The sequence below is a fragment of the Zalophus californianus genome, chromosome 3, assembly GCF_009762305.2.
Source record: "Zalophus californianus isolate mZalCal1 chromosome 3, mZalCal1.pri.v2, whole genome shotgun sequence".
Classification (NCBI taxonomy): Eukaryota; Metazoa; Chordata; class Mammalia; order Carnivora; family Otariidae; genus Zalophus; species Zalophus californianus.
Genome location: NC_045597.1, coordinates 157,341,816 through 157,365,245, shown reverse-complemented (window position 1 = coordinate 157,365,245; position 23,430 = coordinate 157,341,816). Strand labels below are relative to the sequence as shown.

Below are 23,430 nucleotides of genomic sequence, written 5' to 3'. Positions count from 1 at the left end.
ACATGTGGTGGCCTCTTGCAAATGTCCAGGGAGGAGAAGATGAGGACTTGGGCTCAGGACCAGGCTGGGGGTGGAAAGAGAGGGTCACGCTGACAAACAGTAAGAGCAGTGGGCTGTCTCCTTTCAGAAGAAAGAAATCCACTTACAGTCAGCCTTTTTGACTGGGCTATTGCAAGTTAAAAGAAGCATCTCAGTCTTGTGGAAAGAGCACTGTCCTAAGATTCAGGGAGCTCTTACTGGATTCTGAGTTCCCCACCAGGTCATGGCTACTCAAAGCCGGAGATCATAAATGCTCCACGTTCGTTAAGCAGGAGTCAAATATCTAGGCACATCCACTTCACCCGTGATATGTTAATATTTTCAGTGGTAGTTTTCTTTCAACTCAGGGCCACTTGGGGAGTTTTAACCAAACAATCACGAATTTTTTTTTTAAGATTTTATTTATTTATTTGACAGAGAGAGAAGAGTGGCAGGCAGAGGGAGAGGGAGAAGCGGGCTCCCTGCTGAGCAGGAAGCCTGACTCAGGGTTCGATCCCAGGACTCTGGGATCACGACCTGAGCCAAAGGCAACCGCCCAACGGACTAAGCCACCCGGGCACCCCCAAACAACCATGAATTTCTGATTTTCTTTCAGATTTGGATCCACTTGAGTGAGAAATGGGGCCCACTACTTACTTAAAATTTCCCCAAACACATTTGCTCAGTAAGCACAAGGTTCATTTCTTTGTAATTATTTTGCCTGCAGTTTATGCGAGCACACACCATGTGGCAAAAGTGCCTTAGAGATGGCATTGTTGTTCAAGTAGCCTTTCCTTCCACTGCCTGTGCTGTGTCCTGGGGATGCCGCGAGGCAAACATTGTCCCAGCCTCAAGGAGCCGCATCTGGTTATGTCACAGCGTATCTGGGGATAAGAACGCTCCCTGCAGTAAACAGTGGTTCATTAGGCCGCACTCGCGCATGCGCGCGCACGTGTGTGTGTGTGTGTGTGTGTGTGTGTGTGTGTGTGTGTGTGTGTGTGTGTGTGTGTGTGTGTGTGTGTGTGTGTGTGTGTGTGTGTGTGTGTGTGTGTGTGTGTGTGTGTGTGTGTGTGTGTGTGTGTGTGTGTGTGTGTGTGTGTGTGTTGCATGGGGAGGGAAATCACCTGACGGGAAATGTCAAGATGGGGGAAGGAAAGTTGGAGAAGATTAACTTTGCTAAGATCCCTCAGAAAATCACTGTTCTCTGGGTTCCTTGTAGATCTATGTGGAGTAGCTTATTAAAGAGGAGAAAAGTAGGACTTTTCCCTCTATTAATAAGTAAACAAATAGCATTTATGAAAATAACCTGTCCTCATTCATTAAAAATATGACCAAATATATTTTAAAAGATCTCTATATGGTAAGTGTTATGGTCATTACTTTCTTATGATTTTGTTTGAATCTCATTCTCGGGCCTGATGAAATGTTTTTGATATTCTTCTTTCTTCTCTGGGCTTTAAGTCAGAGCACTTTCTGCAACTTGACTCAGTGCTCATGCAACTTTATGTGGTGCCAAAGTCCTCTGGTTTTTCTTCTTTAACTTTTTTTAAGTTTGAGCCACTTGTCTCTGGGATTTTAATTTGTCTTCTGCCTTACTGATTCTGCCTCAACTGCAGCAAAATTAGGGGTATTATAGTTATTCAGGTAACTAGTTCTGCCATCTGTTCATTCACTAAATGTTTGCTGAAGGTCTGTGAAGTCTCACCCGCTGCGTCAGCTTCTGGGGTTGCAGGAGTCCCTGCCCTCAAGGAATTTATAATTCATTGGGGGCAAGAATTAAACAAGCAGTTATAATCATGCATGCAAAGTGTGATGCAAGAATCACTGGGTGCCACTGGATACAGAACGTATGTTGGACATAGCAGGGCTGGGGTGGGGGGTGGGGCTTCCAGGAAGAGCAGTGCTTAATGGAGACTGCAGGGTTAATAGCAATTAGTTAGGTTGTGGTACTGAGAGACCTGCGGATCCCAGGTATAGACGTAAGTTATTTTTATTATAGTGTTACTTGAATATGTATAAATGTCAAACTCAATAGAGACTCCTTAGGGTTTGCCTCTGCTATATCAGTAAGTCAAAAAAAAATTACAGCATACATGCAAACAGCACTCAGTTTTCACAGGTTAACAGTAGCAGCAAACATTTATGAGTGCTTACCTGTACTAGGCACTAACTCTCAGGAATTATATTTAATTGTCACAGCGACCCCATGGGTAAGTGACATGATGATCGCCATCTTATAAGTGAAGTAAATGAGGCACAGAGAAGTTCGCTTACTTGCCTGAGGTCACAGAGCTTGTGAGGGGGTGGAAATGAGACTCTATCCTCAGCCATCTGGATCTGGAGGTGAGGCTCCTCAGTGAGAGGCTTATTGCCTCGCTATGTAGTGGATGGTGCGATAGCGCACCATTTGCCAAAACTAAATCACCATTTTCATGGGGTTATTGTCCTGGTGGCCGAGGCGCTGTCTTGTTAGAGGTCAGTACATGCTGCAGGACTAGAAGTTTTGCAGTGGCTTTGACACAATAGAGGGCCAGTGGGCTTGTCACAGTACAAACGCCAACTACTGCCAAATTCAGTGCATCTAGAAGGCTAAGCATACTGCATTGTCACTGGCCCTTCCCAGCTTCAGGCATCATTTGTCTGTTACGTCCACTTTTTTTGTGTTCTTATTGGCCCCTGCCAATTTACAAGTAGTTCCTCATGACACCAGTGTGATCCCAAGTACAGACACGGGCGCTGACATATGGCAGAGGTCTGTCATGAGAAGGTGGTTGTTGAGATGAGCCAGAATATGCTTTTATACTACTTGCTTTAGGATATCATCAAAAGGAAAAGATAGTTTAGAAATTCCCACAGAGAACTCTTGAAAGCCCAAAGGTATTTCCGGTGGCCCCCAGAGATGCACTAACTAGTTTGAGAAAGGCTATGAGAAGCTGGGCACAAAAATGAGTTTCTTGTGCCAAACAAAGCCTGGGGCAGGATAGAGCCTTGGCTTCTCCAGGAGGAAGGGGCAGAAGTCCACTGAGTCTAGAATACTGGTTGATTAAGCAACAGCTAGATCCAGAAGTGGCTTGTTAAGCCACATTAGAGTGTTTGGTCTTGACTCAAAAGAAACCACTGAAAGTGTCAGTAGGTTGCAAACAGCAAGGACCAGCCTCATTGTTGTCAGTTATACCCAAATGCCTCTAACTTAGGGGTGTGTGATAAATACTCAGAATGACATAGATAAAATTAATAGGAAACTGATCTTTTGATTTGGGTTGATCAGTCAAGTAAGAATCATAAAATCATTTGATGATTTTAAGGAATCACAGCCTGATTACAACTTCAGAACTTACAGAATGCTGATTATGCAACTAAGCTAATAATAATTTCAAGGGCAGTACTAATACTAACTTTTATGGTAAAAGCTTATCATGGTCCAGACCTTCTGTTAGCACCTGGGTGCATTATTAATTAGTTCTTACAATTGTTACAATTCTTTGTTCTTACAATTCTTACAATCTTACCCTGTAAGATGACACTGTTTTGATCTTTATTTTCGGGATTGAGGGAACCATTACATACTTGCCAAAGATCAAATAGCTAGCAAGTGTCAAAATTAGGACTCAAACCCAAGATTTCTGACCCCATCACCTTAACTACAGTGTTTTTTTAGCATACAGCCTGAGGGAAGGCTCTAGAAAGCACTGGAAGTGAGAAGGAACAGCCCTCTCTGATGCCAAGGGGAAAGCTTAAAAGAACTGATGTTCTAATAGTGCACAAGCCCTTTCCTTACCTCTGATAGCTGTCTACAATTTATTCTGACCTCATTTATTCTGAAATAACTGGGTAGGAGATGCCAGCTAACAGCTAAATTAGAAATAGCTAATACAAATGTGTCCCATTAATTTTATGACTGGTCAAATGTAGCATTTTAGCTGGAATTTGTCTCCTCTTTCCTGTAATTTATGCATTGTTAAGTTTAGTGTTATCTGTCATCTTTATTTCTTGATCTTCTTTGATGTATAAAATAAGATAAAATAAGAGTGATGCTTATTTGCCTAAGACAGCCAAACCCTAATTTTCCTGCTAAAGGTTTTATGACTCTTACTTTATAAGCAGTCTTACTTTATAACAATAAAGGAGTAATTTTATTTTGAAATGCGTGAATCATTTCTGAAGTGATTCAGAGATTCTGAATTTGACTTTTATTTTCTTTCCAATCTTGGCCTGATTGAACCATAGTATCATATTCAAGTTCAAATGCCAGTGGTACTTGAGTCTAAATTAATATGTTTTCAAACCTACATGGAGGTGGTGATGTTTTATTAACTATGGAATAAAATATATATATCAAACAATTTTTGCTAGACCTTTTAGAATAGTTTTACCCCCTTCTCAAGTTTATAAGTAATAGAAACAAAAGAGAGAATTAGCTAATGTAGAGTATGATGAATTAATATAATGATGTTAAGTGGCAAAGTTGATTAGAAATATTAATAATGAAGTTTATGGAATATATTACAATGCTGTTGCTGTTACACTGTCACTTATACTTTTTATGTTTTTCCTAATTGATTTCTTATAGAATTTGATACTATTTTCTCTAATTCATTTGCTTGTATTACTGTATATAAAGATACGTATTTTTGTATCTTTATAAAATTTATTAAATTGTGTATATATACATACATGCATGTATATGCATGTGCATATAATATGTAATACATAACATTTTAATATATCTTATATATTATGTATTTGTACACATATATATTTCTATTAAAGTTATATTTAAAGAATGGGGAAGGCTCAAAGAAATCTTGAGAAATCCAACCCAATTCCAGGCACATTCTTTCAGAAACTTAAAACCATCCTAGAAAATATTGTTTTTCTCTTGCAAATGTCCAGAGATACTAATATAATCACATTTTTGCCTTACTTGCCCTAAACAAATAAAGTGGTTAGGTACAGTCTCATTGGCTTAAAATTCCATTTAGTAAGGTGTTTTTAAAACATGTTATACATGCTAAAAAATCACGGCATCAAGAGGACAATATAAAGAGCAGCACAGATAGAAAAGCTTCTCTCCCATCCCCCAATGCCCGCTTCCTTTCCGTGAGCCTCAAGGTTGTCACTGGTACAATTGCTTTTCAGAATTGTTTTTGTAAATGATGAGAGAGGCAATTACAAGCAGTTCTCCTCTGCATGACACTGCCCGGAAGACAAGCAAATTGCATCTCTTGATGGATGCCAGCTATTATATACAGTGGGTTGGAAATCTCCATATAGGGAAAGGAAAACGAACAGAGGGGAGACTGAACAAAAACACCAGTACACAGAAGTTTTCACAGAAAGAGAGAGGTAGTTAATTGTTGACCGACTCAGATTTGGCAGAACGCTGAATACCATGAAATAGCTGTGAATGTGTATATACTTTCACACATTCACACACATCGTAATAACTTTTGAGATAGCAAATAAAAGTCATGTATCTGAAACCTAACCAACTCAAACCATATGTGTTTCTTAATGAGTTATAGAATCTGAAAACAGGCAACGTTGTGCCAGGGAAGAAACTTGGGTCATTAATGCTGCAGGTGTAAATACACGTACTTACTTGTGTTATGCAGAGGATTTGCAGAATTTGAAATACGTTATTTGACTGTGGTGAGATATTCTGAGAAATGAGCACTAACATTATAAATTCTTCTAAGAACACCGGAACCTCTCGATGATGCTGTTTGTTAGGAACGACAGTTCAGCACATGGCTTTGGGTCCTTGTGTGAGGAGAGGTGATAGGCAAGAGGAAGATTTGATTTTAAAGGAAAAAGCACGGCTGTTAGAAGGGACACTGCCTGTCCCTTAAGGGATCATCCTGGGGACTGTGTTATGATGGGGTATCAGTCTAAAAAGTCCTTTTCTAGACTCCTTCTGTAATACTGTTAGGGAAAGTATGCTAGATTTATGAAACGTACGCAAAATAATGTGTGTTGCTCCAGCACATTTTTGTGACTGGTGTCCTGAGGTGGGTTAAAAGGCAGTATGAAAGTCTGTTAGGAAGATGAAGTTGTACCCGCAAAAGGTAAACATTGGTTTTTAGTCGCATGCAACTTTTTTTTTTTTCAATAATACAGCCATTATTAACTCTTAGCAAAGTACTTGGCACATAATAGGTCAATAGTATTTCTTTATCAATTCAAGGAATCGAACAGGTCGCTGAATAAAACAGATTGCTGACATAAAACTACTCAGCTGAAAGAAAAAAAGGTAAATTAATCTTAAATGTAGAGTCACCCTTTCTAGGAAACATTATCTTAAAAAGATACATTCCTATTGTTAGGGGTTTTTAATTCTGGTCTAGGTTTAGGATTTTATTATGTTAAGGTGGAAAATGATTGTATAATAATTTCCTGAGTGGAGGAATTATAAAATTATTTCAGGCAAGGGTCCTGAAGCAAGGTGTTGTGGATTTAATTTTCATCAGAGAACTTCCAGAAACGTTGTCCTTCTGCATGTATCTTGAGATCTGTTACTGTGAGCCGCTCTGTTTTTTCCTCCTCAGGTGTGGAATCCATAGCATGTTCCCCCTACATTTAGCTGCCCTAAATGCTCACTCTGACTGCTGCAGAAAACTCTTATCATCGGGTAAGTAACCCCATTAGCACAGATGAGGCTTAATGTGTCCTGTAAGTGAGCCACATGGCTCTAGGTGTCTGGTCAGAGTAAGTGGCTACCTGTGCTTCCTGTCATTCATTACCTGATCTGGGGACAGCTCCCAGCAGTCCTTGGTGTTGTTGCTGTTTGAGTGTCAGTATTCCTGCCCGGAGATGAGAGTCTTGCCTGTTTTTCAAGTTAAAGCTTGGGTGAGCCAGAGTGAGAGACAGGCAAAGGGGTAGCCATAGCTTACCGGAAGTTTGTCGGAATCAGGGAAAATATCTTTGAGGCTTAAAAGGGTGGATTTAACAGTTAATATTTTCAACAAAGGAAAAAAGGCCAAAGCCCCCACATTTTGACAGTAGAAATGTCACGTTACCTTCCTCCTCTGTGGGCTCTGATAAATCCCTATAGTGTGATCCCCTCCAACTAGGTTTAATTTTTATTTTTTAAATGTGAGTCTGTTTGGAACCAAGAAATTCTTCCTGGTTTGGAGCTTTGCTAATCTTTCTTATCACTGCTTCTGCCAACCTCCATGTATTAAGAAGTTCCTGGCTTTCAAAGGTGATAGAGGTCTGCAAGGCAAAGATTGTTTATGAATTAATTCAACAGACATCCCAGAGGCATTTTTTTTTCCTTTTAAGTGCTTTACCTGTGGTTGATTCTGCCTTCACTGCTTTTGGCATGTTTAAAAATAATCCCTGCATGAAAGCATGTTTCCTGAATCTTAAACCAGCTGAAAGCTAATAATACACATAAGAAAATATCTACTCCAGCATGTTAAGATCACTCCTTTGCTGTCCATGTTTTCTCCATGTGTTCTGTCTGCCTGTCTATTGCCCTACTTATCTCAAATTGGTTTCATAAATTTCTATCCTGGAATTGAAATATGGGGCTGTGGTTCACCCAGGGCTGAATGTGAAAATAAATTCTTCTAGACTTCATGGTTCTTCCTATAAAATTGCCAAGCTTGAGCAGTTACCATTCGTTTCCATGACAACCTCTTTCTGACTACAATTGCTTGCGTTCTGGTTTTTCTACTAACTGATTTTTCTGTCTCTGCAATGTTTCTTGTGGTTTAACTAGGACAAAAGTATAGCATAGTATCCTTGTTTAGTAATGAGCACGTGCTGTCTGCAGGCTTTGAAATAGACACCCCAGATAAATTTGGAAGAACGTGCCTTCATGCTGCTGCTGCAGGAGGGTGAGTAGTTAGCAATTTCAGTTCTTGTTTCATGACTTAACTCCTAATTTCTCTTACTTGGCTTAAGTTGTCTGTGAATCAAAAGCAATTTCCTTAGTAAGATGGGTAAGAATCATTTCTGCCAATACCAAATATCACTTTTGCATTTCCATATTAATTGTATGTTTGTTCTTCCTAAGAAAAAATTTTAGCCCATCTCATATAGAAAATAGTTTTCTTTTGTTTTCTCTTATCTCTCTCCTTTTTTTTTTTAATTGTAAGTCTTCAGCCTATAGAATGTGTATCTACTTGATATGCACTCTACCAAAAGAAAATAATTTGAGATTTGTTCCTAAGTTTTTCCTTTTTTGTCACTGGTAGGTGGAGGATGATCAAGGAAATCCAAGACTGAGTTAGTTCATGTTTATTTACAGCTATTTTTGTCCTTATTTCAAAACTGATTTTTTTTTAAAGATTTTATTTATTTATTTGAGAGAGAGAATGAGAGATAGAGAGCATGAGAGGGAAGAGGGTCAGAGGGAGAAGCAGACTCCCTGCTGAGCAGGGAGCCCGATGTGGGACTCGATCCCGGGACTCCGGGATCATGACCTGAGCCGAAGGCAGTCGCTTAACCAACTGAGCCACCCAGGCGCCCAAAACTGATTTTTAAGTACGTAAATGGTTAAAGGTGACTAAAGGTCAAGAAAACCCAAGGGGTTGGCAAGAAGCAATTTAATCCTTGCCTTTTTGTTTCAAGTTGTAAAGAGCATTTTTCATCAGATACTCTTTTTCATATCAGTGGTGAGAGTGAGGCTCTGATCAATATGTTGTTGATATGTGACCCAATATTGACCAAACATGGCCTCTCTCGGATGACCTTGTTTGGGTAAGGTGTTAGTTCTTAATCAGTTTGCTAGTCCTCAGGGAACAGCAATGCTTCTCCATTTGTCATCTGTACATTATCAAAGGCATTACCTCTTTATCAGAGGTGGGTTGACTGTGAAGCTTTAGGGCCCTTCTTTGCATGGGTCCCTTCCGAAACCTTGTATTTAGCTTTATATTCATAATTGTGTGTTATTTTTTAAACGAATCTCCTTCTCCCCAACCCTTCTCTCCAAATCGAATGAGCTTCATAAGACACACATCTGGATCTGCCTCTGCCTTTGATCCTTTGGTTTTACTCAGTAAGAGACAGGTGCTTTTATATCAACTAGCGTGTGACATCAACACATAATGGTCTCAGAAAGTTCTTATATTTTCTGACTGAAACAGCGGGTTCTCTGAGAAAGGTGGCTACAAAGAGTGGATAGGGGTAGGGGAGAGCCCTGCTCGGGTTCCTCATTAATGAGATCATTTTTCATATTTAAATGATAATAAAACAATAAATCCTAGACTACTTCTCAGCACTCCAAGTTTAGAACAATAATGGATGATTGTCTCTTTGTATGCCGACATTTAAAAAAAGTATCAGACCTTGGCAACACACCATTCTGGATTCATATCTGAAACTCCTATTACAATTATTATTTAGCGACATGCCTTTCAATAGGAAAATTCACTTCAGTGGGTCCTTTTTCTCTACTAAACATGATTTATTGCTTCTGCGAATGACAAAGAAGCTTTGGAAGATCACTATGCTCCATTACATCATTTCCGGCCTTTTATTTTTTGTACATTTATTTATTTACCTGTATTACAAAGACAGGGAAATGCAGCTGTTTTATTTCCCATTTTGGAGAGTCTGGGTTGAAAATGGTTATCACGGTGAATTCATTCTCCTGTGATAAAAGGTAATGCTTCTCCATTCTGGCTCATTGTTTAGAGGTGATGTGAAATCGTCATAGGTGTAAGGGGTTGTTTCCCAAACTCTTGATGGTTTTAAAAGAGAATCTTGGGATACACGATGAAACCATCACTAAAAGGTTTAACCATGTAATAATTATTAAATACCTTGGTCATGGAATTGAAAATGTTCCATCAAGCTCTTTGATGCATTGATTTATTAGCTTGGAAAAAGGAATTTCAGGAACCTTAGATCCTTGCAATACCGTATTCCTCTAAGATGTTCAGGTTGGTTTTGCGTTAGCAGAATTTAAAGCTGGAGCTATCATTTCATCTTGGCCTGCACTTTGCCAAAAACAGCTCTTTCTGAAGATAGCCCGGCAATTGACCTCTACCATCTTAATGATGTTTTTTTCCCTGTCTTTCTAGTAATGTGGAATGTATAAAACTCTTGCAGAGCAGCGGAGCAGATTTCCATAAAAAGGACAAGTGTGGGAGGTATGTAAACAGGGAATTCTGCTTCAAGTGCCTCAGTAACAGGGATGGGGAGCAGTCCATCTGGAAATTATGTTATAGTGAAATGGTAAACAGGGAAGCTAGCTGGGGAGATTCCATCCTCAGAAGGAAATCCCTTTTTGTAGTGAAACACCAACAAAGCAGGCACAGGCCCCAAGACAAGCATCTCCTCTCACGGCTTCTGTTACAAGGGCCAGGTGTGTCTTGCCTTCTTCCAGTTTTGTTCCCGTAGCATCTCTCTACCCCTCCCCTCCACGTGCACCCTGGCTCTTGGAGTTGCGACAGGTTTCTTCTCTTAGCAACCTACCTAGGCTAACGCCTACTCACCCTTCCAGATTTATATCAAATAACCCCTCCTGCCCCCGCTGCACGGGTGCCCCTCCTCTCTGCTCTCTTGGGACCCTCCCTACTCCACAACTGGAGCACACATCACACTGTTCTAGTGGGCCAGTAAAAGAGCCCATACATTGACTGTAAAATATAAAAGAGTGACCTTGAAAATTAATAAATAGTTGGTAAGATAAAGTTATTTTATTTCTACTCTTCCATTTGATTATTATTCCCTAACTGTTGGCTAGGGAAGTCATGTTTCTGCAGTGCCTTACTCTTGGCAAGGTGCATGTATTTCCTATACGTTACCCACTTGGTTTTTCATAATAACTCTATGAAATAAATGGGGATGCTTCCTATCCTTTTTAATAGATGAAGAAATTGATCTTAGAGAAACTAAATGAGTTATACCTGTAATAAATTTATGTGTACATGTAAAATTCCAGGAATTTTAGATCTAGAGTAGATGTTAGGGGGTAGATGCTCATGGGTCATTATTGAAATAAGGGCGAAGAAGCCCAGGCCCAGAGAGGGGATGTGATTTGGTGCAGCTTACAGATCTGCCTGGACTAGAACCCAGGGCTTCTGATTCCTTGGATATTGTTCTTCCCTCTAATCTGTTTCCCTACTTGTAGGGACTGGTAGTTCAATGGAGAAGATGAGACAATACCAAGAGCTAAAGGCAAGGCAATATGAGATGAGAGCTCAAGAGAGACCCAGACAGGAGCTGCACAATCTCAGACAAACGGGAAAGAGAACTTCTGGAACTTAAGAAGCTTTGGGGTTTTGATAGGTAGAAGTGGTTCCGGAGAGGACATTCCAGGGAAGAAAACAACATGGGGATAGGTAGGGGAGCTATAGACATGACTGGGGAGACCTCAGGTGATCCCATTTGGATGCAGTGATGGGTTCATATAGGGGGGATAGAGAAACTTTATGAAGGTCATTTGGGCTCAACTTAGAAAGGTCTTTGATTCCAGACTAAGGAATCAAGACTTTGCTCAGTAGAGAGGACTAGTGGTTTTAGAACAGAATGTCCTATGTGGGTATTGGACCTTAGAAAATCCAGTTCTTCACTCATACCAACTAGAAATTAGATGGAAGTTTGATTAGAGCTAAGGAGGCCAATAGGGATGGTATTGCAATAGTCCAAAAGAGCTAATGTAGACCTGCACCAGGATAGGCACTACGAATGGAAAGAAAAGATAGATCCCAAGTAGGTGGCCTTAGCTGAAGCCACTGTCTTTGTGGCCTCAGCTCCAAGTTACAAAGTCAAAGGAAGGCATGTCCCTTGGCTTCCACACTCTGAGAGCTAAAGAGCTTTCCCCACTCCTAGGAATACTGCTGTCAGGGCTAATGCTGATGATGGCGGCGGGGGGTGGGGTGGGGGGTGGTGTCTGTTTTTCAGATGAATGAAGTAATAAATTGCTGTCTGTTTTTCAGGACGCCTTTGCACTATGCAGCTGCAAATTGTCATTTCCACTGTATTGAGACATTAGTGACCACAGGGGCCAACGTTAATGAAACAGATGACTGGGGACGCACAGCTTTGCACTATGCTGCTGCATCAGACATGGATAGAAAGTAAAAACAGCCTTGCTCAAATTTCCTTTGGGGGTATGACTGGGGAGGGGGAGGGTTTGCTAAGTTTTCTTCACGCTACCTCCTTGAAGCTGTGAATGAAGACTCTCTCTCATCCAGACCCAGAGGAGTTAGAATTGCCTCATCCCTAACCCCGGTTTTCCCATTCTGCTCTCTTTATGTTTGATTATTACGTGTCACTGCCCCATTGTTCCTCTTCTCCGGTCTTTGGGTTGAATGCCAAGTGGGGCTGTCAAGCTCAGGTTTTCAATTCATTCAAAATCGCTTGTAATTTATTTTGTCATATCCTACAGTTTTCATCATCACCACTTAAATGCTTCATTTGCCCTCAAACTTACATTTGCTAATAAATTCGTTACATGGCAGAAGTATCCATCTATGTATAATCCCAGTAGCCTTCAAATGCAGTGTCAGTGTGTGCAAAATTGGCACTGTTGTTCCAAACTGGGCATGAATGCTCTTTCAGGAGCTGAAGGGGAGGAAGTTGGATATCCTGGAAATGTTTGGATTCTAGGTGCCTAGGAATAGAAAGCAGAAATAAATGAACCAGTTCAGGTGGGAAAGGAGGGAGAGGTGCCTGCCTACAGCTTATGAGATTGTTCTCAAAGACTCGAGGACTGAGGCCTCCTTCATAGGAATGCTTTTTGGTGACCCTGTTTGGAGAACTATTGACTTACTTGCTGTGCTGTGCTATGGAATTGATTCTGGGTCAGCGCTAAATTCTTTTCTTATACAGCAGTGGCTTTCACATATTTTACAGTGACCCACAGTAAGAAATACATTTTACATCATGACCCAGCATATACACTCAAATAGGTATGTTTTAAATATATATGTAAAAAGGCAGCAAAAATTTTGTAAGACCATATTTACCTTTAGTATGTGTGATGCATTCTGATATTTTCTCTATTATTTTGTTTAAAAAAAAAGGCAACGAAATACTGCAACCCACTAAATTGATTTCACAATTCCATAATGGAGTATGATCCGTAGTTCCAGTTTGGAAAACACTGTTCATATTATATGATATTGGCAAGTCTGATGTAGCTGCACTCAGGATCTCATAGGCACATCTTTTTAGGGGAGACCTCCTTCCAGTTGCCCTCACTCAGAGGAAACGACATTTATTAGTTATTAATTCAACAAATGTTTATTGAGCATCTACTCCATAGCAGGGTCTATGCTGTTCACTTAGAATAGAATGGGGGGACAAGTATACTTCATGTGTTAAGAGCTATAAAAAGGAATCCTAGGTGATGAAGAATTGCTGTGGCAGGTGAGGGGTGACTAGAACCCCATTCCTGGATAAATGAGATGCTAAACTGATAAGGAGGCAGCAAGGAATGTGGTAGGAGTCAGGGAAGTTTAAGCTCCATTGCTTCCTATTTACTTGGGGAGTTTAGGATATTTATGGAAGGGTGGGCAACTTGGTGTCTTACTCTCTGATACCCGGGCGGAAGTTCTAGGAAAGGTATGCTCTCAGTTGGGTTCTGTGGAAGAGAACAGATTTACTGGATGGCCTTTCAGAGAACCACGTATGTCCTCAATGAAAAAAATCAGTAGTGCTTATGTCTTTTGGGTTGCGGGAAAAGTCGTTGAGATACAAGCTGTATCAAAATCATTAGCAACTTTGCCATGAAAGCAAATAATTGTAATTTTTTTTCTTTCCCCTATGCTGAGAAGTAAGACTATCTTAGGAAATACCCATGAAAATTCAGAAGAACTTGAAAGAGCCAGAGAGCTGAAGGAAAAGGAAGCCGCATTGTAAGTTTCTGCTGAGCTGAAAGCACAAGAGGTGGTTACTGATGCTGGTCTGCTTTTTTGGGTTGCCACATAGGCCAGCCTTACTATTTTGGGGCTTTATTTGGGATCGTGAGGAAGTGATATGGGCTTGCCTTTAGTGAAGAAGAAATGATTCTTTTAATATATCCTTCAGTTATGCTATTTTCACACAAGGAACTCTTCCTAAAACTGGAACCTTTACTGAGACCATCACTGTGATGGGTCAGCAGTTTCTAGGAGTAGGTGTCTTAAATATCATTTTTGACTCTGCCATATGTTATCATATGCCTCAGGGGACATATTAAGCCTCCTCCCGGGGCCTTAGGCTCTCCTTTAATGACTTGGGGGGTAACTATTTAGCAGGTTCTAGAAATAAATGTTTTGAGAATCCAGTGTGAAATACACTGGTGGTGCTCTCCCCTCCCTCCCCAGCACACACATACCAGCTCACAAACAGCCCCCTGCTCCTGCCAACAGCTGCCCCCTGCCCCGCCTCATCCCACCGGCCTCTCTCTGTCTTCTGATAGAGACTCAGCCTGGACTGTGACAAGAGCTGGGAGTCACTGCCATCACCCAGGGGTCCTGATGCGCAGGAAGCTCTAATGCTTTGTCTGACAGTCCTCCCTGTGCGACAAAGCACCATGCGAAGGTCGTGCTCTGCCCAGAGCAGTGCCCAGTATGTCGCGGGGAGTTCAGTAACTGTTAAATAAATGAGCAAATGAATGAGTGCTGCCCACACTCTGTGTCCTGCTCTGTGAGACCTAGGGAGTGGAGTGCTCTAGGAGTCTGCACACACAGAGTTCTTAGCGTGTTTATTCTCTTCTCCAGCTGTCAGAGGAACCAATTTCTCTGTGACCTGAAGGCTTGTGTCCCCTCTAGGGTCTTCCCGCTGCCCACTGGGCTCTCCTCCCATGTCTAGACCATCGGGGGAGGGGGGAGTTAGAGAGTGTGGCTCTGATACAGACTGTGGGATGTAACTTTGGCTGTCACTGGGCTGGAGACAGGACACATGGTAAAGCAGAATGACCACAGTTTTGCCCTGATATTCCAAACTTAATGATATTCAAAGGCTATAGAATCTTAACGCACCTCAGCAAATGCCCCTTTCTCCAGCGAAATGTCAGCTTGTCCTGTGCCAGAGCAGCCCTCTTAACAGCTGAGGCAGAAGGAAGAAGGACAAGCAGGCGAAAGTACCTGAGCGCGCTTTCATGCAGAGAGGCTGCACCTCTCATCCAAATGCATTCCTGATTTAAAGTGCATGTCTTGATTTTGCAGCTTAGGTTCCAAAATTGCTAGCCATGGCCTCTTAGGAGAAAAGACAAGCATCCCCAGTTAAAACTGGAATTTATTTCCTCTTAGAAACAATCTGGAGGGGCACCTGAGTGGCTCAGGCATTAAGCGTATGCCTTCGGCTGGGGTCATGATCCCAGGGTCCTGGGATTGAGCCCCACATCGGGCTTCCTGCTCAGCAGGAGGCCTGCTTCTCCCTCTCCCACTCCCCCTGCTTGTGTTCCCTCTCTCGCTGTGTCTCTCTGTCAAATAAATAAAATCTTAAAAAAAAAAAAGTTAAAAAAAACAATCTGGAGAATATTCAAATTCTATAGTACTGTTGTTTTTTTTCTAAGAGTGCTGTTGGTAGTATAGCTCAGCTCTATCCTGGGGTAAATAACTTTTTGGAAGCAAGTCCAAGTGTTTTCCAAATTACGTATTAAATTTGCCAACTGATTTTTAGAACGTAGTTCTTTCAGGAGCTGGGGATTGTGTGTCCACTAGAATGCTGTTCCTATTGAACGATTTTATTTCAGGAGCCAAATTCTGCTTAAAATGAGTCAGACCTGGGATCCTGTCCATGGGCATTTATTTAACTACCAAAAAAAAAAAAAAGACTTTTAAGGTGCAAGTTACAGAAGACTGCATGATATCAGAACTCCAATATTAGTTTGATTTATTATGGAGCATTTTATGGATAAATCATGCGACATGTAGATATTTGGTTTAAAAAATTAATGTCTTTCATCAGTTTTTCTAGAAATTAAAATGTGTTTTAACTGTGTTTATGTGTGATTTATTTCCTCCTTTTGCCTTATGCCAAAAGATAGGTGAATGTCATTTTAAAGTGTTTGAGTCACAGGATGGTATATGGAAGTGTTGAATCACTGTATTGTACACCTGAAACTAATATTACACTGCATGTTAACTAACTGGAATTAAAATAAAAACTTAAATAAAAAACAAATAAAAACAAAACCAAAAATAAAGTGTTTGACTAAACTATAGAAACTTCCTCTTGGAAGATCTTATTTAACGTACACACATCTATTGTATATTTTAAATATGATTTGAGTATTTGAGAATTTTGATTTGAGTATGAAATTGAATCTGCTTGACCTTACAAAGGACATGTTTATCCCACTGCCACAGATAGAAAACTAAAATTATGGAGTGGCGCGCCTGCCTAGTTATTCCCTCTTTGGCCAGCAGGGTTGTACCACTTGTAACAGGCCTGGAACAGAACTCCATACATCCCTGGACACTCATGTCCTGGAGTTGGAGGCATTTCAGCAAATGTGGAGCTCCTTCCTCCAACCTACTGTAAAGATGGTGGCTTTTCCAGAAAAATTACAACTCTGTCAGAAAAGGCTTTCTAAGCTTATTATTTATTATTTTATTCTAATCTATACATAATGATGCAATTTAAGCCTCTATGTTCAAATGTGGTTATGGAATTAATACTTTATATGTTTTAAATATTTGCCCATTCCTTTAATCTTTTTATTGTTTGGGCTATTCTTAAGTTCTTTTCTTGTTATTATTTTCTTATTCTTTCTAGCTTTCATTTTCCAACCTTTTGATTGATAGTAGAGTCTCCAATAGCAAGGCTAAAAGTACAGCCCCCCTCTTGTTACAGTGGACTGACCACTTCTTTGTTAAATTTGAGATTTCATTTTTTGAATGTGGAGCTGTAAAACTCACTATTCAGTAATCTTTTTTTTTTTAAGATTTTATTTATATATTTGAGAGACAGAGACAGAGATAGTGACAGAGAGCACAAGCAGGGAGGAGAGGGAGAAGCAGGCTTCCCGCCGAGCAGGGAGCCCAATGTGGGGCTCGATCCCAGGACCCTGGGATCATGACCTGAGCCAAAGGCAGAAGCTTAACTCTGCTTAACCTGCTGAGCCACCTATTCAGGTGCCCCTATTCAGTAATCTTGATGACAGACAGGTTCTGTGCACTGGGTGTTATACGCAAATAATGAATCATGGAACACTACGTCAAAAAATATTGAAGTACTGTATGGTGACTAACATAACAAGATGAATCACTGAACTCTACCTCTGAAACTAGTAATACACGATGAATCACTGAACTCTACCTCTGAAACTAATAATACACTATACTGTTAATTAATTGAACTTAAAATAAAAAAAGGAAACCCCCAAAAAATAAGGGAAAAAGGAAAAAAACTTAATTATTCTTTTTTATACTAAGTGAAATAGGTCAGACAGAGAAAGATAACTATCATAAGGTTTCACTTATATGTGGAATCTAAAAAACAAAGAAAAGGAGCGAACAAAACCAGATCGAGACTCGTAAGTACAGAGAACAAACTGGTGGTTGCTGGAGGTTGGGGGGGAAGTGGTGGAGGGATGGGCAAAATTGGTGAAGGGCATTAGGCGTCCACATTTCCAGCTATAAGATACATAAGTCATGGAGATGAAAAGTACAGCACAGGGAATACTGTCAATAATATTGTAATAACATTGTGTGGTGCCAGAAGGTGACCACACTTACAGTGGTGAGGATCGCATCATGCATAGAATTGTGAAATCACTGTGTTGAACACCTGAAACTAATATAACATTGTACATCAACTATTAAAAAAAAAAACCCAAAACATTCTGTTGTCAATGCAAGAAGAGACAAATGGATTATTGTAACAGAACAGAGTCCAGACATGAACCCGTGTGTGGATAAATATGCAATATTGATCATGACATTAAAACAGCTCAGTGAGGAGGGGATAGTCATGGATAATTTCTCCCCCCCCCAATAAACCTAACCACCCTCTTGTTCCTAAAACCTTTCCTGAATTCTAGAATGGCTCTTTTAAGCTGAAATAAAGATGGAAACACACACGCATGTAAAACTTCCAGTACATAAAGCCTCATTGCCGTAGGATTTTTAAAGAAACACTTAAATTCACAAAGTGCTTTGTGGAACATTCATAATAGGAAAATATTTACATTAGTTATTGCTTTTAGTCTAGAGATGTTTTCTAAAATAACACCTCATTTTTATACTTACAGATGTCTAGAGTTTCTGCTTCAAAATGATGCAAATCCATGTATCCGGGACAAGGAAGGCTACAACAGCGTACATTATGCTGCTGCCTATGGCCACAGACAATGTCTGGAATTGGTGAGTTGTTCTGTCTTGTTTTATTTTCTCTAAGACACACACACACACACACACACACACACACACACACACACACACACACACACACACACACACACACACACACACACACACACACACACACACACACACACACACACACACACACACACACACACACACACACACACACACACACACACACACACACACACACACACACACACACACACACACACACCCCGCCCACCCACCCACCCCGGCAAATGCTGGTCTTAATCTCTCACAAATGCTCTCATTGCCTAATTAAGTCCTCACCAGAAATGGCCTTGAAGATACTCTGTGGTAAGTAATTAAGTTGTTTTACTTCACAATATGTAGACCTTGTTCCATTTCTGTCCATCCTAATCTCACAGCTGACTGGCAGTTGCTTCGTTTCCATATTAACTTGGACTAGGAATGTTTGACTGCTGTATGGACAGTTTGTATTTTAAAGATAATTCGGATGTATCAAATAAGCTCAGTATATTTTTCCGAAGTCACACTGATCACCCTGATGTAGTGTTCCATGATTCATTGTTTGCATATAACACCCAGGGCTCCATGCAGTACGTGCCCTCTTTAATACCCATCACCAGGCTAACCCATCCCTCCCCTCACCCCCTCCCCTCTAGAACCCTCAGTTTGTTTCTCAGAGTCCATAGTCTCTCATGGTTTGTCTCCCCCTCTGATTCCCCCCCTTCATTTTTCCCTTCCTACTATCTTCTTTTTTTTTTTTTTAAACATATAATGTAGTATTTGTTTCAGGGGTACAGGTCTGTGATTCCTCAGTCTTACACAATTCATAGCGCTCAGCATAGCACGTACCCTCCCCAGTGTCCATCACCCAGCCACCCCATCCCTCCCACCCCCTCCACTCCAGCAACCCTCAGTATGTTTCCTGAGATTTAGAGTCTTTTATGGTTTGTCTCCCTCTCTGGTTTCATCTTGTTTCATTTTTCTCCTCCCTTCCCTATGATCCTCTGTCTTGTTTCTCAAATTCCTCATATCGGTGAGATCATATGATACTTGTCTTTCTCTGATTGACTTATTTCACTTAGCACAATATCCTCTAGTTCCATCCACGTCGTAGCAAATGGCAAGATTTTGGGTTTTTTGATGGCTGCATAATATTCCATTGTGTATATATACACCACATCTTCTTTATCCATTCATCTGTCGATGGACGTCTTGGCACTTTCCACAGTTTGGCTATTGTGGACACTGCTGCTGTAAACATTGGGGTGCGTGTGCCCCTTCGGATCCCTACATTTGTATCTTTGGGGTAAATACCCAGTAGTGCAATTGCTGGGTCATAGAGTAGCTCTTATTTTCAACTTTTTGAGGAACCTCCATACTGTTTTCCAGAGGGGTTGCACCAGCTTGCATTCCCACCGACAGTGTAGGAGGGTTCCCCTTTCTCCGCATCCCTGCCAACATCTGTCGTTTCCTGACTTGTTAATTTTAGCCATTCTGACTGGTGTGAGGTGGTATCTCATTGAGGTTTTGATTTGTATTTACCTGATGCCGAGCGATAGAACAGCAGAATTTATTGGAATTTCCAAACCACCAAAAATTTCAAACCTGTAGTTACCAAAAATCATCTGGAAGTTTGAGGTCAGAAGCCCTTCTATTGGTGTAGGTCACCAGACATGAACTTCACCGACCATGGGGACGGAAATGTAAAGTGAACAAGTGAAGTGAGCCCAGGTCTAGAGCAATGCGGAGTGGGAGGGTTGTGGCAAATAGGACATGCTACGTCTAAAGGGGGAGACAGCTTGTCAGCTCCAGTGATGGAGATCAGGTGGTAATTCATAGTCAGGACTGAAGTCCAGTGCTTCAAGAGAAACTAGAAATCTAGACTTTTTATGTGAAATTTCCTATTTTGAAAACACTGAGTAGGTCAGGAAGAAAAAACATGGGTTTGTGGTTAAATCCTGCTTGCAGGCTACCGTTTATCATCTCCTAAGCATCATGCAAGTGGGGAGAGGGGCAGAGGGAGAGAATCTTCAAACAGACTACCCGCTGAGCACAGGGTCCAACAAGGGGCTCAATTCCACAACCTCAAGACCATGACCTGAGTTGAAACCAAGAGTTGGATACCCTAACCAACTGAGCCACCCAGGCGCCCCCACTTAGCGTCATTCTTACTATATTTCTCTTAACCGTGAATGTGGAAAAACGTTCATAGATATTTGAAAATGAAGAGGTGATTGGAAATAAAGAGCTGATGATTCTAGTGTTGCTGTGTGTGGCATTTATTAGTGAATTGTACCTACCTTCATCATTCTTGAAGACTTCTAAGTCTTTTTTCCTGAGCTTCTTGTGAATGCTGAAGATTTCCTTGTTTGACCTTGGGGTGGCTTTTTTTTCCCCTCTCATTTTGATTCCATCAGAGTTCCTCTTCCAGTTACTGTGACTCTATAACAAATCACCCCAACAATTAGTGGCTCAAGACAACAGTCATTATTTAATATCTCTTACTGTTTCTGTGGATCAGGAATTCAGGAAGGGCTGAACTTAGTGGTTCCGATAAAGGTATCCTCTGAGATTACAGTCAATGTTTGGGGCTGGCATAATCTCAAAGTCTTCTCTACTCATATGTCAGTTACCTGGGTTGTAAGATTTATTTTATTATTTTTTTTAAAGATTTTATTTATTTATTTACTTGACAGAGAGAGAGAGAAAGCGAGAGAGGGAACGCAAGCAGGGGGAGTGGGAGAAGGAGCAGCAGGCTTCCCACAGAGCAGGGAGCCCGATGTGGGGCTCGATCCCAGGACCCTGGGATCATGACCTGAGCCGACGACAGATGCTTAATGACAGCCACTCAGGCGCCCCTGGGTTGTAAGATTTAAATAGCTTCTATGGGGCTTCTTTATCTGGTTTTCTTCAGCATGGTGGTTTCAGTGTAGTTGGATATCTTACATGGTGGCTCAGGGATCCAAAAGCATTCTGCTCCAGGACAGAGTGGTAGAGAGCCAGAAGGAGAATGAGTGAGAGAGAGAGACAGTATCGCTCTTAATGATCTAACCTTGAAGGTCCCACAGGGTCACTCCAGAGCGGAAAAGTAGACTCCATCTTTCAAAGGGAAGGGTGTCAAAGAATTTGTAGACATATTTCAAAACCACCCAGTTCCATAGGAAGATGTAGAAAGCCAGTGATTCCATAGCCTTCTGTAAGATGGACTTCCATGGAGAACCACATGTAGGCAAGGGGCAGTCCCTTATCTTGTAGAGGAGCAAACCAAACCACAGGGCAGTAACTGGTTTGTACCAAAGATACAGCTCTGGTCAGTGGAAGAAGCAGGCTCACAAATCGGGATTCCTGATGTAAAAAACAAGAAATGTTTACCCCACCATGCTGTCTTCCAGGGCAGGGCAAAGCTCCACCCCCGCCCCCCCAAGGCTATTCAGCATGGAGCAAAAGCTTGGTAGGAACTGGTTAAGGTAGAAGACAATATCCCTTCTGCCTTCTAACACCAGCATTGCTGTGGAAGTTGATACCGACCTATCACCAGATAGGACTCTGTGTTTAGGTCCCACATAAGAAAGTCTCCTCACAAAGTATGTGTGTGCATGTGTGTATGTTTAGGAATCAGTGGCAGTGTGAAGGCTTACTATTGTTACGACCCATTATGAGCCTGCATTCCAAAATGTACTTAAGACACAGCTGTCTTTAATTGGTTTTCTCTATGAAAACCGCATGTCATAATTGGACATATGAACGTTTATTACACAGTTATTATAATCTTAATAACTTTACTGTTTTAAAGTGCTTTGAGGAGTTATCTTTAATCCCATAGCATAAGTAATTCTGAGAACGATTATCCTGTAACATTGTCTTTCTCTGTAAGTAATATATTGTGTATTATTTTCATTGTTCAGGAAAGCCATTTCAGGGCCGTTATTTGTTATCCAATGAAAAGGTTTTCTGTCCACAAGAAGGTTTTCGAAGTTCTATCTGATAATGAAATTACCTCTTTGATTGTATCAAAGCTTGCCCTGTGTGATTGACAAAGAGATGATTATTCTTGGCAATTTTAAGACATTTGAAAGTAGGTAGGGGAGGTATCCATTGATCTTAATTTGTAGTGTCAGTTGAAAAAGCCAGATTATCAATATAAATTGGTAGAAATGTCATTGTTTGCTCTCAGGAAAGGACCTGAGTGGGTTTATAACACAGATGGGATGAAAATACTTCTCATTACCCTGAATGATTGTGGTTGGACGGAAAGTTCTGTATATGTCCATTTTGGAATACATCCTAAGATTCCTCTTGGGTGTGGTTCAGCTAAGCAGAGATATCAACATTTTTGTCCTGCCCCCTCCCATTCAAACAAAAGAGAATCCTGGGCTCCCCCCTAGGACTAGCACCGTAGAGCCAGACCACTGCAGCCATCTTAGCCTGACTGCTGGCTCACAGAACTGCGAATAGATTTGGGAGTGGCGGAGACCACCCATAATGGCATTTACTACATGTTTATCACATGCCAGAAATGCCATTTAATTATTTTTTTTCTTTCAGTTATATTGAAATATACTTGACATACAACATACAAAGTTAAGCTGTACAGCATAACGGAGGCACCTGGGTGGCTCAGTCAGTTGAGCGTCCAACTCTTGATTTCCACTCAGGTCATGATCTCGGGTCTTGAGATGGAGCCCTGCATCAGACTCCATTCTCAGCAGGGAGTCTACTAGAGATTCTCTCTCTCCCTCTCCCTCTGACCCTCCCCCCACTCACACTCTCTCTCCAAAATAAAGAAATCTTTTAAAAAAAACCTTGAAAAAAAGATGTACAGCATCATGACTTGACTTACATATATTGTTAAATGATTACCATAGTAAGTTTAGTGAACATCCATTACCTCATGTGGACACACACACAAAAAAATTAGAAAAGAAAAAGAGGGGCGCCTGGGTGGCTCAGTCAGTTAAGCGTCCAACTCTTTATTTCGGCTCAAGCTGTGATCTCAGGTTCATGAGACTGAGCCCTGTGTCATGCTCCACCCTCAGCATGGAATCTGCTTGGGATTCTCTCTCTCCCTCTCTCTCTCCTTCTGCCCCTAACCCCCCCTCAAATAAATAAATAAAATCTTAAGAAAAAAAAGAAAAGGAAGTGGTTTTTTTTCTTGTGAGGA

General features: G+C 41.0%; 1 protein-coding gene across 10 annotated transcripts in view; it reads left to right on the top strand.

The window, feature by feature from the left end:
* Positions 1-23,430, top strand: part of ANKRD44 (ankyrin repeat domain 44) — a 321,576-nt gene that overhangs the window by 210,419 nt on the left and 87,727 nt on the right. For 7 of the 10 annotated variants that reach the window (XM_027588508.2, XM_027588511.2, XM_027588509.2 and 4 more), the window contains 6 exons: positions 6,567-6,649; positions 7,799-7,862; positions 10,053-10,121; positions 11,913-12,053; positions 13,752-13,835; positions 18,161-18,272. In XM_027588508.2, coding sequence (XP_027444309.1) covers positions 6,567-6,649; positions 7,799-7,862; positions 10,053-10,121; positions 11,913-12,053; positions 13,752-13,835; positions 18,161-18,272 — 553 coding nt within the window. The remainder of the gene's footprint in view (positions 1-6,566; positions 6,650-7,798; positions 7,863-10,052; positions 10,122-11,912; positions 12,054-13,751; positions 13,836-18,160; positions 18,273-23,430) is intronic. The other 3 variants (XM_027588506.2, XM_027588512.2, XM_027588510.2) reach the window with 1 other exon arrangement.